This window comes from Calypte anna, chromosome 2 (assembly GCF_003957555.1).
Source record: "Calypte anna isolate BGI_N300 chromosome 2, bCalAnn1_v1.p, whole genome shotgun sequence".
Classification (NCBI taxonomy): domain Eukaryota; kingdom Metazoa; phylum Chordata; class Aves; order Apodiformes; family Trochilidae; genus Calypte; species Calypte anna.
Genome location: NC_044245.1, coordinates 16,072,753 through 16,087,897, shown reverse-complemented (window position 1 = coordinate 16,087,897; position 15,145 = coordinate 16,072,753). Strand labels below are relative to the sequence as shown.

Here is a 15,145-nt window from a genome sequence, read left to right as displayed (position 1 = left end):
CTCTTCCATGGGCAAAGACACCTCCCTCTAAACCATGTTGCTCAAAGCCCCATCCAACCTGGCCTTGAACACTTCAGGGGTGGGGCATCCACAACTTCTCTGTGGACAACCTGTTCCAGTGTTTTATCACCCTCATAATGAAGAATTGCATCTAATGTCTAACCTAAATCTACACTCTTCCAGTTTAATTAATACACTGGCAAGCCTCCATAAAGGAATATGCATCCTCTTTGTTGAATGTGCTCAATAGTGCAAGCCAGGCAGTCTGGCAGCAAAGTCTTGTGGGTTTTTTTGTTGTTTTTTTTTAAAATTGGTTGGCAACAGAAGTGCTGAGGTACTAACAGGCTGACTCCTGTTCTTACCTCTGCTGTCAGAGTGGTTCCAAAGAATGCTTATCAATACGGTGATAGGTGCTTTATAAATATAAATATAAATATAAATATAAATATAAATATAAATATAAATATAAATACACAATGCAGGCCAGTGCATTTTTTAAGAAATGTCTGTGACAAAAATGCAAGAATATGCAGATGACAAAAGGAAGAAAAAACAAAGGAAGAAAATTATGAAGATTTATGAAAAAGGTAAAGGGGAGGTTAAAAGGAGGCCACACCTAGAAGAGTGCAGAACTGGCAGCATCTTAAAAGTAGGAGGTTAAGGCAGCAGCTCTCACGCTTGGATACCTAAGGTATCTTCTTTCAGGAACATGTTTGGGTTATTAGTTTTCCTAACCCCACAATTAATTTTAATGAAACCATTTTCCTTTTTTAGACTAGCTTCAAAGAGAAAAAGAGGAGGTTTTTTTTTTAAAAAAAGGACAAGTCATAGAATTCCAGAAGAAATTTGCATAATTACCATGGAGAGAGATGGAGGAAACACAAGTTTCTGCTCCATTGTGTATGTATATAAATGGAAATGTAGCATTTTAAAAGCAATCTACTCTCTGTGCCTTGGATCAAACCAAAGTTAGTAAGGTTATAGCTGTTACCGACAGGCCCTGAGTTACCAGGAGCATAGGTCAGTAGTGAAGGTTTGCTAACCCGAGTTATCTGCCTGGCTGTTTAATGTGCTGTGGGTGGTTCTGTGGCCACATGGCCCCTAAGGCACAACACAGACGTATTCGTAAGTTTTACATCAATTACAGTCTGCAACACTAAAGAAAACTCTGATCTTCTCCATTCCACACCCAGGGAACAGCGCGGCAGCCCAGGGACACCTTCCTGGGTGCCCTGCAGCTCTGCACCCCAACCTCCCTGACCTCCCAGAACAGCCTTTACACCATTTCTACAGTAACTCCGCTTTTGCACCCCTGACGTGGGACAGGAAAACCATCCCATTTCCCCTTCAGGTTCACCTCCATGACCACCAGGGTCCTGCCCCGGCTGGGAGGGCTCACAGCAGAGGTTGCCACCGGGTCCGCCACTGGATGCTTCCTCACATCGGGAAGGCTCCTCCCGCACCTAGGCGCCTAGGACCGGGCCGGGCTGTGCCGGATCGGATAGGTTTGCTCCCTCATGCCGGAGGCAGCTGCCCGTTTCCACACGCTTGGGCGGCACAACCTGCTCTTCCCGCCCCGGGAAACGTCGCGCCCGTACCCCAGAGGCTCCGCGGTGCCCAGAGGAGCCCCTCCGCGCCAGACGGAGGAATGCTGAGCCTCGTCAGGCGCCGTCCAACGCGACCGCCGGCGCCTGCGCGGATGCTGCTGCCGACGCCGCGCTGCCTGCCCGGTAATGGCGCACCGCGCGGGCGGGCGGGCTCTCTCCCTGCTGCGGGGCCGCCTGTGCCTTCCCGGCCCGGCGGGGAGCGGTGGCTGCGGGCAGCCCCCCGAGCAGGCCCGCCTCGGCTCCTCCGGCGCCGCCGTGCAGAGGTCACCGCAGGCAGCCGGCGCTGAGGAGGCGGGTGAAGGTAGGGATCGCTGGGCCGGGCCGGGCCGCCGTGTGGTAGCGGGGCGGCCCGGCGGTTTCTCCCGGGCCGGGCCGGGTGATGAACCCGGAGGAGGGCCTGGAGAGCGGAGCGGCCGGGTGTAGTGTGTGCGGGGGAGCTGCCCATAGGACTGTAGCGGCGTTCCGGGGAGCCACAGCCAGGGTACTCGGTGCTGTCCCGACCCTAGGCTCAGGGTGCAGCCCAGGACAACAAAATCCGCTCACGTTGCTTAGGGCTTAGTTTATTAAACTTCAGATGCCAACTAGAGGTGAATGGAGTGACGGTGGTTATTCCTTAGGGGGACATCGGAGAAGTTTTGGTTGTTGCCGTCTCTAGCACAAGCCAAGAACTGGTGCAGTGTCCGTGTCGATTGCTGTAGCCTGGGTGCACCCTGTAGCTTACAGTTTAGGCACCTGTCAGCCTCAGACCTGTGCTTCTTATGTTAATGTTTCAGAGCCTGAAAAACATCAAGTAGTAACTTTTTTTTTTTTTTTTTTTAAAGAAAGGAGAAGATCAGACTGTATTCTCACAATTTGACAAAATCAACAGTCTTTTGCAGTTCATATCCTTGTAATAGCAAATATATAGTTAACTGTATTAAAGAACAGTTCCCAACTCCAGTTCATAATTCTTGTTTTGGTGTATAAATTTGGCCATTGGTCTCACCTGGGTTGCTGCTGGACTGTGTGGATGCTGACATTAGCATCAGCAGGCAGGACAGAGTTACTGTTACATTATGAGCAAGCACTTTGTGGAGGGACAGAGCTGTTTCTTCCAGCAGCAGCACTGGTGTGTGTACATGTTTAAAATGATAGTGAAACTCTTGCACTAACTGGAAATGTATGGAACAGGGGAGACTACAGAGTTGTCTGCTTGCCATGCTTATAACCACCACTTGTATGTGATCATCTACATTTGTGCTGTGCTCACGCTGCAAATGACAGCAGAGCCAGGAAGAGATGCCAGAGCATGTCTTCAGCTATAGTAACTAAGCATGTAAGTCAGGCAAGAATCACAAAGCCACTCTGACCTGATGCAGAGAGCTGTGGGAATTAGATCTGGGTTCACCTCCTGATTGTATCACTTGTCCACAAGACTTGTTCTTTATCCATCTCAGTCATGCTTCTCTGCCCTTACAAAAACCAAGATATTTATCATCTTCATAAAGTGCTGCTTTGGTCTTCTGATGAAAACTGCTATATGAAACTGAGCTGTTGGAATAACTGCTCTGGGTATTTATTATTTACAAAGTTGTGTGGTACACAATAAACTTGTAAAAGGAATTATTTTTTGAAAAAAAAAAACAACAAATGCTAAGAAGTGTAATTGGGTGATAATTAAGATTTTCTTAAGGCCACAATATCCTGTGGGTGCTCCGGAGCAAAAACATAGTATGGAGAGCTGTCTCTTCATTGAATGTTTCAGTAGCAGGCAGTAGCTGCAGGGAAATTCACTTTTCATCTTCTCAGGCTGAGTTATGAATGGCAGTATCAACAGGGAGCAGCTTCATGGGCTCTGGTAGTGTCATGTGGTCAATGGATTAGTTTGAAACGTAGGCAGGAAAGTCAGTATGATTTAAAAATCTGGGACATAGCCCCTTTTCCTTTATGCAATCAAGAATAAAGTTTATGTGTTTCTGGATGTTCCAGCATGTCTGATTTCCATGGTAATTCTGTAGGCTGTCAGCAGCAATATAGATTGCCAGTAGTGTGGTGAGAGGTAACTGATCTGTGGTTTTATTGTAGTAGAGTAGATGGAAGCATAGTATTCAGTGAGAATTTTGAGTAGGAGTTTACTGTAAAAGAAGGTGACGAGTTGTAAAAATAAGCAAGTCTTAAATTATTCTAAAGGTGAAAGTGGTTTTTTGGTAGCTAAAAGAGATTATATTTTCATTTCAGCTTGGTATTTCCAGACTCGTATGTAGAGTCCACCTTTCTGCTCACAGTGAAGAGCAAATCAAAGGAGACCAAAGATGCCTTGTCTTGTCAAGCTTCCTGTGGCATCAGGGGAGGCAGTATTTTTTTTTCCTACGTTTCCTATTCCTTATACCTAGAGATGTATGCATTTGTGAGAGAAGCACTCGTGTTTGTGTCTTTCATTCATTCTTCATTGTTTCATCTTTTGCTGAAGCCCTTTTAGAGAGCCAGGACAAACCTTTGTTCAGTTGTTCAATCCAGAGGAAGAAATTAAGTGTACTAAAATCAATGTTAAATATTTTTTCTTTGTATAAACCCGTGATGTTCTTTCTTTCTAACAGATGCTGAAGTCAGTACCAGAAAGAAGACATTCACTGAGGTTCAAACAGAACGATCAGAGCAAGCAGAAAGGACTGTTTTAATTAAGTGCCCACCAAAACTTAATGAAAAAAAGTTACTGCAGTATTTATCCACTCATGGAAACATTAAGAGTCATTTTTTTTTTGAAAATCGTGTAAGTAATTAACAATGTAAATTAAAGTCTAGACTTAGAAAAATAAATACTAGCATTTGCTCAAGTCTTTATATGTACAAGTTAAGCAAATTACATGGAATTAGATTATTAAATTAGTTTTTCTCTTTTTTAATGTTTAAAAATTGCTGAGCAACAGAATTTCATTCAAAAGTCAGTAAGCAACATCTTCTCAAAGGGATAGCTAGCAAGCTGTTTCTCACATCTTTGAAACTTTTATGTAGTAATGTTCATTTTTCTAGCAATAGAGCTGACTTTTAAAATGTTTCTTGAGCTTGTGAAGATAAATACATTTTACAACTATTATGTTTAGTGTTTACTGCCAAGAATAGCATACTGTAAACATTTTTTACTTATTGTGGACAAGTGTCTGAAAAGCATTGAGCTACAGAACTTGGCTTACGTCTTCAGGACTGTCTCAGTACTCCTAGGAACATCTGAATAATATCAGTACAATCAGTTCAAGGTTTGTTTGCATTTGTCTAACCCTGTCTATTTCCATTCTAATGTTTTAGGGAATCCATGCTTTAATAGAATTTTCAGAAAAGAACAGCATAGCCTCATTGCAGGATGCAATTGAAATCCCAAGTGCTGCAGAGCATCATGTTGTCCCATTTAAATCCAGACTTTTTACATTCACGCTGAAAAACCCAGTGCGTCAAGCTGCTGAGGAGACACCACTTCACCTCTCTCCTCAGTCTCACATTCCAGTGAAAGAGCTCATTCATAAGCTTTGTCTTGCAGACAGTGTAAGTAAAGCTTTCTGGATTTCTCAATTAAAAATGAACCACATCCATTTGAGATTTGCAGGTGGCCGTGTATAACTTATAAAACAATTTATTTCTATTTTGAAAAAAAGTGATTTCTGTTAGAATTTTGTGTGAATGGTTTGACATGGAAGAAATACTTTAAATTAGTAATTTTAATTTTAAAAAAAGTATTTCTATAAGAAATAAACCTGTTTGATATAAAGAAAATTCTAATTGCAATTATATTAAGTAGATCAAAATATATGTTACCAGATAGGTGTGTAATTGTATTTTTACAGTGTTCACTTTCATAACTAGGTAAGCAGTCAGATGTATATTCTCCTGAATGAGTATCAACTTACAGAGGAAAATATCAGGCTCCGATTCCTGGCCTGTTCCCTGGTTCGGGATTTCGCCCGTGCGTATTTTCCAGACAGCACAGTAAAGCCATTTGGCTCTTCAGTCAACACCTTTGGCAAATTGGGATGTGATGTGGACATGTTTCTGGACTTCAGGGTTACAGAAAAACATGCTACAGCAATGGTAAGATTATGTCACACGTCTCCAGTCTTGTGCTTCTTCAACAGAGCAGCTCATGGGCTGTTTCACACCCAGGAATCAGTTTATTTATACGTAGGTAGTGCAGTAGTTCATACTATAGACTGTGAACAAGTTTATTTGAATATTTGAACCTTTGAATATTTTTTTAAAAACTGGATGTGACATGAAAGAGATCTTTCTGGCAATAGGAAGATGATGATTTGGTGTTTTCATAGGTTTTTTTTTTACTGTCAAGGTGAATTTCAGTGTTGAAAAAACCCTCATCCTCTGAAACTGGTTCAGCAATGTAAGACCATCCCATCCTACTGTTGGCTGTTCTTCTCTGGAACTTTTTGTTTTCATCCATGCTTTTTTAAAGCTTTGTGTTGATTTTTAAGGTCCCCCATGTTCTGAGGCATAATTTTCTGCATGTGTATGTGCATATGCATTTAGGGAGGGTTGTCAAGTTTTTCTCCTTAGTTTAAAAAGCTGAATTCATGCTACAGAAGAGTTACTGAATTATGTAGTGGGGTACATATATGAAGACACAAATAAGAATGTGTGCATGTGTGAGTGTCTGATGAGTGTCTGTTTTATCATTACAAAAAAGCCTTTGGTATGTTCAAACATACGTGCTGGCTGGAGAAATGTTGGCAAAAGGAGAGCAGGAGCAGTCACCTCAGTTGTTGCCAGAGCAACTCAGAATTTCAGCACCTGAAGTGTGTTTGTGAGAGAGGTTGCAAGGTCCATAACTTCTGAATTGTTTCACCTGTCTACGAGTTCATGTTTTCTTTGCACTAACCTGGTGACAGCAAAAGTAACTTCCTCTTATGTCTCAAAGTAGTTAGGTCACTATGTAATGCTTTTTGTCTAACATGCATTTACCCATGACACATTCCAAGGAGGATAAATCAGTGCCAAGTATTGGATTAATGAGCAAAATTAGCTGAGGCATAAAACCAGAGAGAGACTATTAAGAGAAGATAAATTTTATAGGTATGAAGTTATTTTATTGAGGTATAGAATACAAATCTGACAACTCAGAATTCAAAAACCCACAGGAAAGTTCACGTCTGATGTTATGTAAATTGGACTAGATGACTTTTGAAGAGCCCTTCCAACCCAACCCTTTCTATGATTCTATAATTCTATGATCTGAAGTAATTATTTTAAGTGTTGTAAAAACTTCATCATTTTGAAGGATTAAGCTATTTATGTAGTCCTTTTTTCTTAAATGAAAAAGACATTTTCTTTTACACTGCTACTTAATTCACTATTAATGCATTTCTCTTTGAGGATTTGAAATGGAATTAATAGTGATTTGAAATCAGTTGTGATGTGGGTTTTTTTCCCTTCTTTTTAATGTAACTGTATGCTTTTCAGTCAGCACATACATGCTCTCTCAAGAATTCCAAAATTACTTCAGGCAATAGTTAGATGTAGTAGTGTTATACCCTCATGTGAACAAGTAACTTCGCAGAAAGTTGTTCACTATTAACTGGGAAAAATTGAGCCACTGAAAAAAGTATGTAAGAGAGACAGCAATAGGTTTTTATCTTTTTAAAATTCTGTGGGCTGCTTTGAATAATTCTTGTCTTCCAGTCTCTCATTGTACACACTCATTTGCAAATTAGTGTACTCTTTCAGAAGTATTTTTAAATGTCTCTGGTTCCAGAACTAATAGTTACTTTTAAAATTTTGTATTAGAAAAAAGGTCCCTTTGAAATGGAGTATCAAATGAAAAAATTACCAAGTGAAAGATTAGCAACTCAGAAAATTCTTTCTGTGATTGGTGACTGCCTTGATAATTTTGGTCCTGGATGCACGGGAGTACAGAAGATACTCAATGCTCGTTGCCCACTGGTGAAGTTTTCCCATCAACCAACAGGATTCCAGTGTGATCTGTCAGTGAGCAACAGGTGAGATATGGTTTAAAAAGTTTGGGAAGAATACTGATGTCCTTATGTTCTGCAGACCTGTAATGAAAATTGTTTAATCTGCTCCTTTCTGTATTCTTAACACACGTGAGTGTTGGCTTTGACAGTAAAAGGATATTTTTGACTTCTAGATCTTAGTTTTTAATGTGTTTAAGGCATCATTCTCCAGTATAAGAAATACTTGCTAGCTGAAACTGAAGACTTTAAAACCATTTTATATAATAAGGTTGGGTTATAAGGCACTGAAAGAAGGCAGTGTCAGTCATTACTTCCCTTCAGATACATGGTATATATGGGTATATGCAGAGCCTTCGGTTGATTGTGCTGATGCTGTTGATTGTGTTGACTTTTGTATTAAGCAGCTCCATTGTGTTAATTTTCAGAGCATAGGCTTCTAGTTGTTTTGATGTACTTTTTTTGATTCTCAAGTGCCTGCATACACCTACTTGCTTGCAAGGTACTTTGAATGCTAAATTAAGTCACTGTTACTGTCATTTTAGGACCTTGCACAGCAGTGCCCAACAGAGGGAGCAGGCTTCTTAGAAATACAGCCTTTTGCATCTGTTTTTCCTTTTCCAGCTTGTTCATATTTGGTTGATAGTGAAGCATGTAATTTGTTTTGCTGTCACATTTTAAGAAATATCCACCTTAATCCAGTATACATCCACGGCCCTCGCATAAGGAAACATAATTGAAAAATAGTTACTAGCCCTTTTAATTATTGTAAGGGAATAGTAAAATATGGGTGGGTTTCTTTCAGAATACTTTTTATCCAACTTTCAGTGCAGATTTTGTAATTTTCCTCCATTAGCTACAGTCAAGTACTAGACTGAATTTTCTGAATTACCCAAAGTTCTGTTTCAGGGTATGCAGGAATTTTTAAGACAGTACTGAGCAAATAAAATTTATCTTGTATATATAGCCACAGTGAAGGTCAGCATGCAGTTCTGTGCAAATTTATAATCCTCTGCTGAATGTGTGGCTGGTTGTGACTGTGTATGTTGTCTTATCATTTGAAGTAATAACCTCTGTGGACATAGGGAAGCACTTCACAGTTGAAATTTCAGAAGTCCAGGTGGTACAAAACACTGACATGGTAAACTTCTCCAAAATGCCATAGTGGATTTTTAGAAAAATTCAATGCAAGATTAGGAGTAAGAACTCCTGCAACTTTAGTTCAACAGGCACTTCAGACTAAAACTGATCCTAAAGTAAATTTTGCTTTCAAACCATGCTAACATTTTTTTTCTGCTTATTCTTGCCCTCTGATTTGTAGACTTTCATAAATGTTTCTATGACCATATGATGAAGCAGATCAAAAACTAATCCATCTGAAAACCTTTATCCCTTCAGATTAGTTGTTTGGTTTTTTTCAGCAGGACCAAACATCAGTAATTTGAAAATTACCAAATTGAATTGTTTTGCAGATTCATTGTGTTTCTGCACTTCACATATTTTTGGTGCAGTGTTTTATTACCTTTTAGATCAAAGTTGTAGGAGTTTTAGTTGTATTTTATTATATATTAGGATAGAGGTGTTAGCTAATGTACCTCAAAGGCAATTGTGGCTAAATTGTGGTTTTTGCTTTGATTCTGCATAGTTTCACGTCTGAGTACTTGATGGTGGATTTTTGGTTATGTTTTCTCCCACTGTGATGTAGAACAAGGAAACAAGAAACAGTGCAAATGCAATATTACTGTTTACCCATAACTGGCTCCTTCTTACTATGGAGGACTGCCAGACATTTCATTCTGGACAATTTCAGGCATCCGCTTCTGTCTTTCTAAATGCTTAAAATTTAGATGTGTTTTTTTTTAAATGGATACCCAGTTCCCTTATTACTGATGCCTTAGGGCTTGAACAATAAACACTGAGCCTGGTACTTTGCAGTTCTCTAATTATTTATATGTCTTTAACTTTTCATTTGTTCTTCAGCATTGCTATAAAAAGTTCAGAACTCTTGTATATCTATGGCTCTCTGGATCCCCGTGTGAGAGCACTGGTGTTCAGTGTACGGTGTTGGGCCCGTGTTCATGGACTTACAAACAGTGTTCCTGGTACCTGGATTACAAACTTCTCTCTGACCATGATGGTCATGTTTTTTCTGCAAAAGAGATCACCACCTATCATTCCAACACTAGACCAACTGAAAGAACTGGCAGGTATGGACAGCTGCTTATGTGCTTATTGAAGTAATTTCACATTTGCTTTCTCTAAAGGGATCTATAACACCAAACAATTTCTTCATGCTCTCAAATACTAATGCCTACTATGTGGGCTTTAAATTTGATGGAGTATGGAAGTTTTACTTTTTAGTTGTTGTTATTGAAAATAATACATTTTTAAAAGCAAAACAGTCTGTTTCCAATATAGTACTAAATTCTACTTTGAGGTAATTAAAAATCATTTATTTGCTCAGTGATCCTTTGCTGGCTGATTTTTGTTTATTTTTTTATTTTGTTTTTTAGAAGACTTGCACGGTCTCAAGTGTCTCTGCAGTTGTTAAGGATTTTGTGCAGACTGATAATGATGCATATTGTTTTGTAGGAACCAAATGTCTAAAATAGAAGGCTATATTTTTCTGTTACAATTTGTAATAGCCTTGAGACTGCTCATGTCACCTGCAAATAACTCTTATATCTTCACAAACAAGCTGTTCTGGCTATCTCATATGTAGCTTTTAGTGTGCATTATTTTCAGTAAATCAGTGAAAGCATAGAGAATAACACTCCAAGTTCTTGATTCTTTGCTCATGCCTTCTACTTGTTGACAAGCCTGCTTGGAAACTTTGAGCTCTTTGAGCAGAGACAAAGGTGTCTTGTGTTTAAGTATTTCCATTTTGAATTCTGTAGAGTTTTTAAACATAAATGAAAAACACATGTTGAAATTTTATACGAATATTTGTAATTCTCTGATTTTTTTCTGATAAAGGTAGGTATTATTTGTGATAATATCACAAAGATTTGTGCTGTTGAGGACATAATAAAACTCTGTATGCAGAGATAATAGGTTTGTTACTTAGAAGGACTAGCTTCAGAGATACTAAGATGTCATGTTCCTGTAGGCTCTCAAAACCACACCCTTTACTCATGCTTCTTTTCCATTGCCCACCCATAGACTTTTTCTTTTAGATCTTTAACTGCATAAATTGACTCAACCTGAAAGTTCATTTGTCAACTCCTGATTTGGTTTACTTAATATGATCATATTCATTGAATTCAGTCTGAATTTAGTGTTATCTCAATTTTCTTGAATACAATTCAATGACTTTTTATTGTTTATCACTTCAGATCATGCCTTCATTTTTTGTTTCAGATCAAAAAGACAAGCTTGTAATTGGAGGCCGTGATTGCTCATTTGTTAGTGATTTAAGGAAGATTAAACTTACAAAAAACACAGAAACAGTTGGTAGGTAAATTTTCATTGATTTTTAAATTTTTTTTCTGAGCATATTGAAAGTAAACTTCATGTTACTGACAGCTGTTGGTTTTCTTTTCCTTAGATGTATTGTTGGGTGAATTTTTTGAATATTTTGGAAACTTCGATTTCAGAAAGAATTCAATAAATCTCCGAAAGGTAAATGAATTTTAATTTCTCATCATTATCAATTGAATTTCTATTCTGCCATTTGACAAACTACATATGCTAAGCAACAATTCCTGTAATTTTAAATTGTATATACAAAGTACATTTAAATTGGTTGTGTCCAGCAACTGAGTCCTTTCTATGGAAGGAAGAGAGTTTTCCTCTCAGACCCAAATCACACCTCCATTAAGAACATTCTGATATCATTACTAGGAGATGTTGGAAAGCACTGACTCTGATGCTAAAGCTGTATGATTTTTCTTGACAGCCCTGTAATAAATGGTTTTAAAATGTAGAAGCTATTTTGCTTCTGTGAGAGGAGAACTTTTTAAATGTCATGATGTATATATCATAGCAAAGATCTGTGACAAACCCTGTGTGCTATCAGGATTTGCATTTAAAACTGGGAGTCCAGACCCACACAGCTTCTGCATTAAAATTTACAACAAAGTTCTCCAACTTGGTTTTGGAATTTGAGCTTCCTACTGCAGTTTGTATCAGCCTGCTGTAAATGTACTGACAACTTGGTAAGCATGACAGGCAACTTGATCATTTTGTGCCTTCACTTTGGTTTATTTTGTGTGTTTAAGTCATGCAATTTATTGTGTGTGTATATGCAAGTACAACAGAAATGCATATAAATGTAACTACTTTAACTCACACCTGCTCCTGCTGGGTTTCTTGAAGGATTGGAGATATCAGAGCTGTGTTGCTCTGTGAATACTGTTGCTTGTGTTCTGTTTCCTGCTTGGGTATTATGGATTACTGACATAAGAGCTCTTTTTTGCCACTGCAGGTTGATTGTAGAAACTGATTCATTAACCTGGATAGCTTTTGCTTGCCATTAAATCTTAAAAAAGGCAAGCAGGACCCATGTTGGAGCCTGAGCTAGTGAGGGGAAATGTCTGTGCTGCTGCTCTTTTTCTGTTTAACTTGTCAGTCCTCTTGACCCTGAGGCAAAAGTATATAGCATGTACTTGGATGCTTCCTGTACTAACAGTAGCTGGTAAGTTCCTGCTAGAGCTTTCAGTGTAAGGCTTGAAGAGGTTCTGTAATACACATCAGGTCAGCTAAGTAGCACTGATAAGCACTAAGATGGAAGTGTATTTAAATAGCAAACTACATTTTTGTCAACAACTTGTGTTGTACTACCCTAAGTGCCCAAAAGTGGACCAAAACCTGAATAGCTCTGCACTTAAAAGGCATACTGAACTGGGAGCCAAGGCAGTTATCTTGTTTTGTTACACCAGCTTTTCATGAGCACAGAGAAAGGGATGGTTTGAACAGTTTCAGTGCTTGTATTAGTTTATCAAACTGGGCTGTGCAGGTTAATGTGACACACTCATGCTGCTCATACACAAATGGAGGTAGGAGGCTGCAATGAGTGAGGTCTGAGGTTTGTGGAAAAGCAAATGGGAGAATGGCCAAAATACAGGCTAAGCTGTAGCTGTGTGTTCTTGGCCTTGAGAGAAATCTAAACTGCATGTGGCAATGAAACCACCACTGAGAAGATTCAGAGAACAGAAGTCATACGGTCAGGTTGACAGGAAAATTAACTTGACTAATAGCAACCTTTTTTTTCAAAAAGTTCTCCAGAAAGTCAAAATACGGCTAATGCTAATTCAAGTGATTTGTTATTTGCTCAGCCTATAATTCATATAAGCAACTTTGGCTTTTTCTTTGCACTGTCTGCAGGGAAAGGAAGTAAATAAACCTGAGTCGTCTCCTCTTTATATCTGGAATCCCTTTGAACAAGACCTTAATATCAGCAAGAATGTTAATCAGCCACAGCTGGAGAAATTTGTAGCTATGGCCAGAGAAAGTGCCTGGATTTTACAGAAGGAAGATAAAGCTCAGCGAATGATCAATAAAGAGCCCTGGGGACTGGCAGCCCTACTGATACCATTTGGAAAAAGTAACCCCAGCAAGATGAAGAACAGGGTGAAAGGAATAGGAAGTGAAACAATCAGAAGCCTTTTGGACTCCTTAAAATTAAATAATGCAAGCAGTATACAAAAAGCAGTGGGAAAGTGACTTTCAGCACACAAACACAGTAGCTGATACTCTGTTGTAGGAATTGGATGTGACACACAGTCTGAAGAACTTTACTTTTAATATTTCTATTATGGTGAAATGGAGAATCAAATTACCTCTGTTTTTCATTGTGATGCTCTTTGTACAGTTCTCCTTTCTTCCTGTACATTTTTCTCCTTCTAATTCTTCAGTTTTCCATCTGTCTGATGAAAGAAGAGCATTCAAATGCAAGTTGTACAGATACATTTTGGAAGTAGCATTCAACTGGGCACTCAAAAAAAAGAAGGCTGACAGGAGCTCCATAGGAAAAAGCCTTTGGGAATTCTTTTGGCTAACATATAAAGGATACACTAAGTAAAAGCTCAAGAAACAACCACCTTTCAGTGAAACCACAGTTTAAAAGATGATGAATGTTACAACCATTGCTTCCATTCCAGTCGTGTTCTGGAAGCCAGTAAAACCGAAGTACATGTATCTGTTTTTGCAGTTGTTTTCCATTCATGTAGACAGTGCCAAGACAAAATAAAGATAATGGAATTAGATAGTAGGGCTTGAAGTTTCATAAAGCATTGCTCTGCAAGGGTAGTACAACTGTTTTGTGTTGGAAAAGTGGTTTTGCTCTTGTGCTTACCACCTGATCTTAGATTTCTTCAGTGAACTGCCTTTTGTTTTCTGTACCCATAGGGTTGGTTCCCACCCACTCTTATATAATGCACTCATGTTTCTAATTCTTCCTTCAACTTCACTTTCAACCTGCATTTCAAGTTTAGGCAGGGATTTTGCATGCCCTTCTTGCCTCATCAGTCTCCTCAAAGTTACTGCCTTCTAGGTGACACCAAAACCTTCCTCTCACGGTTCTTCACAGAGAGATGTGTCCCTTGCAGACATCCATAGAGAACCTTACATCACACTGGAGTCTTGTTCCTGTTCTTGCCCTGTTTTTCAGATACTCAGAAAAGTGACTTTCCCCTTAGCAGATCAGTTGGGCCAGTGAGTCAGTGCATCTTATTGACTTAATTTTCTGTTTTTGCACAAAAGAGAGTGTCTTCAGAGGGGAAGAGGGAAGACAGGAAAGGAAATGGAGGGCCAGCAAACATCAGATGCCTTTTTGAGGTACATTTGTGAGTATTCTCCCCATCTAGTTTGAGAGCCACTCAGGCATTAAAACTAAATGGTGATGGTGAGAACAGCTCTACAGACTGTTTTATTTTTTAACAAAAATTCTGTACAAAAAATGGCTGTAGCTCAGAGATTATCAGGAAGATGCAACATTGCTTTTCATGATTACTGTTTAATTTTCTTTAGATTATTTAATGGTGCAGTGGTATATGATTTTGTGTAAACTTTCCTTCTAATGGTGGAGTCTGGACAGCTTAGAAGTGTGTTTTCTTTTTTCCCTGAGGTACTGTTTTTTGTTGGAAATGTTGTGGGTAGTAATGCATATTTCTAATGTATTTGTAAAAAACTGAGCAAGGGAAAGTACTTCTATCAGTTAGCAGGCTAAAGAGTTAGACCTTGAGTGGCAGTAAGACTCTTTTACATACAATTCCATATTATTTTATTTTGAGTTGAGAATAATACTCATGTCTATGTGTGATTCAACGTTTTCTTGAGTAATGGCTCACATAGTCATTGTCTTGATCACAGGAATTAATTCTGCTATTAATTTCTTCAAGATTGAGCCTTGAATTTCAAACAGTTTTATACCTAAATTGTGGTGCTAATGTGTGAACTTCTTTTTGGAGGCTGGTATTAAGTTTATTGTACCCTGTTACTGGTGCTAACCCAAAGCCTATGACAACAAGCTTAGTTCTGATGCTGTAAGGAGTCTCTTGCTACCTTAATTTTTGCAGAATCTAGAGATACATTTTGTGTTGTTTGCCCAGGAGCAGACTTTGAAGCTTTTTGATTAAGATTAAGATTAAG

At 38.9% G+C, this 15,145-nt stretch overlaps 1 protein-coding gene across 1 annotated transcript; it reads left to right on the top strand.

The window, feature by feature from the left end:
- Nucleotides 1-1,362: 1,362 nt before the first annotated feature.
- Nucleotides 1,363-13,761, top strand: MTPAP (mitochondrial poly(A) polymerase). The gene is made up of 9 exons (XM_030444998.1): nt 1,363-1,908; nt 4,184-4,356; nt 4,890-5,123; nt 5,442-5,666; nt 7,371-7,582; nt 9,536-9,762; nt 10,916-11,008; nt 11,103-11,176; nt 12,881-13,761. The coding sequence occupies exons 1-9, from the start codon at nt 1,734-1,736 to the stop codon at nt 13,217-13,219; spliced, it is 1,752 nt and encodes a 583-aa protein (XP_030300858.1). The 5' UTR covers nt 1,363-1,733; the 3' UTR covers nt 13,220-13,761.
- The last annotated feature ends 1,384 nt before the right edge of the window (nt 13,762-15,145 follow it).

Bases quoted from the DNA above. Each gene is read 5' to 3' on its own strand.
- MTPAP (XM_030444998.1), top strand. From the start codon at position 1,734: ATGGCGCACCGCGCGGGCGGGCGGGCTCTCTCCCTGCTGCGGGGCCGC. The intron at 5,124-5,441 runs GTAAGTAAAGCT...TTTCATAACTAG, and splicing joins AGCTTTGTCTTGCAGACAGT to GTAAGCAGTCAGATGTATAT. The intron at 5,667-7,370 runs GTAAGATTATGT...ATTTTGTATTAG, and splicing joins AAAAACATGCTACAGCAATG to AAAAAAGGTCCCTTTGAAAT.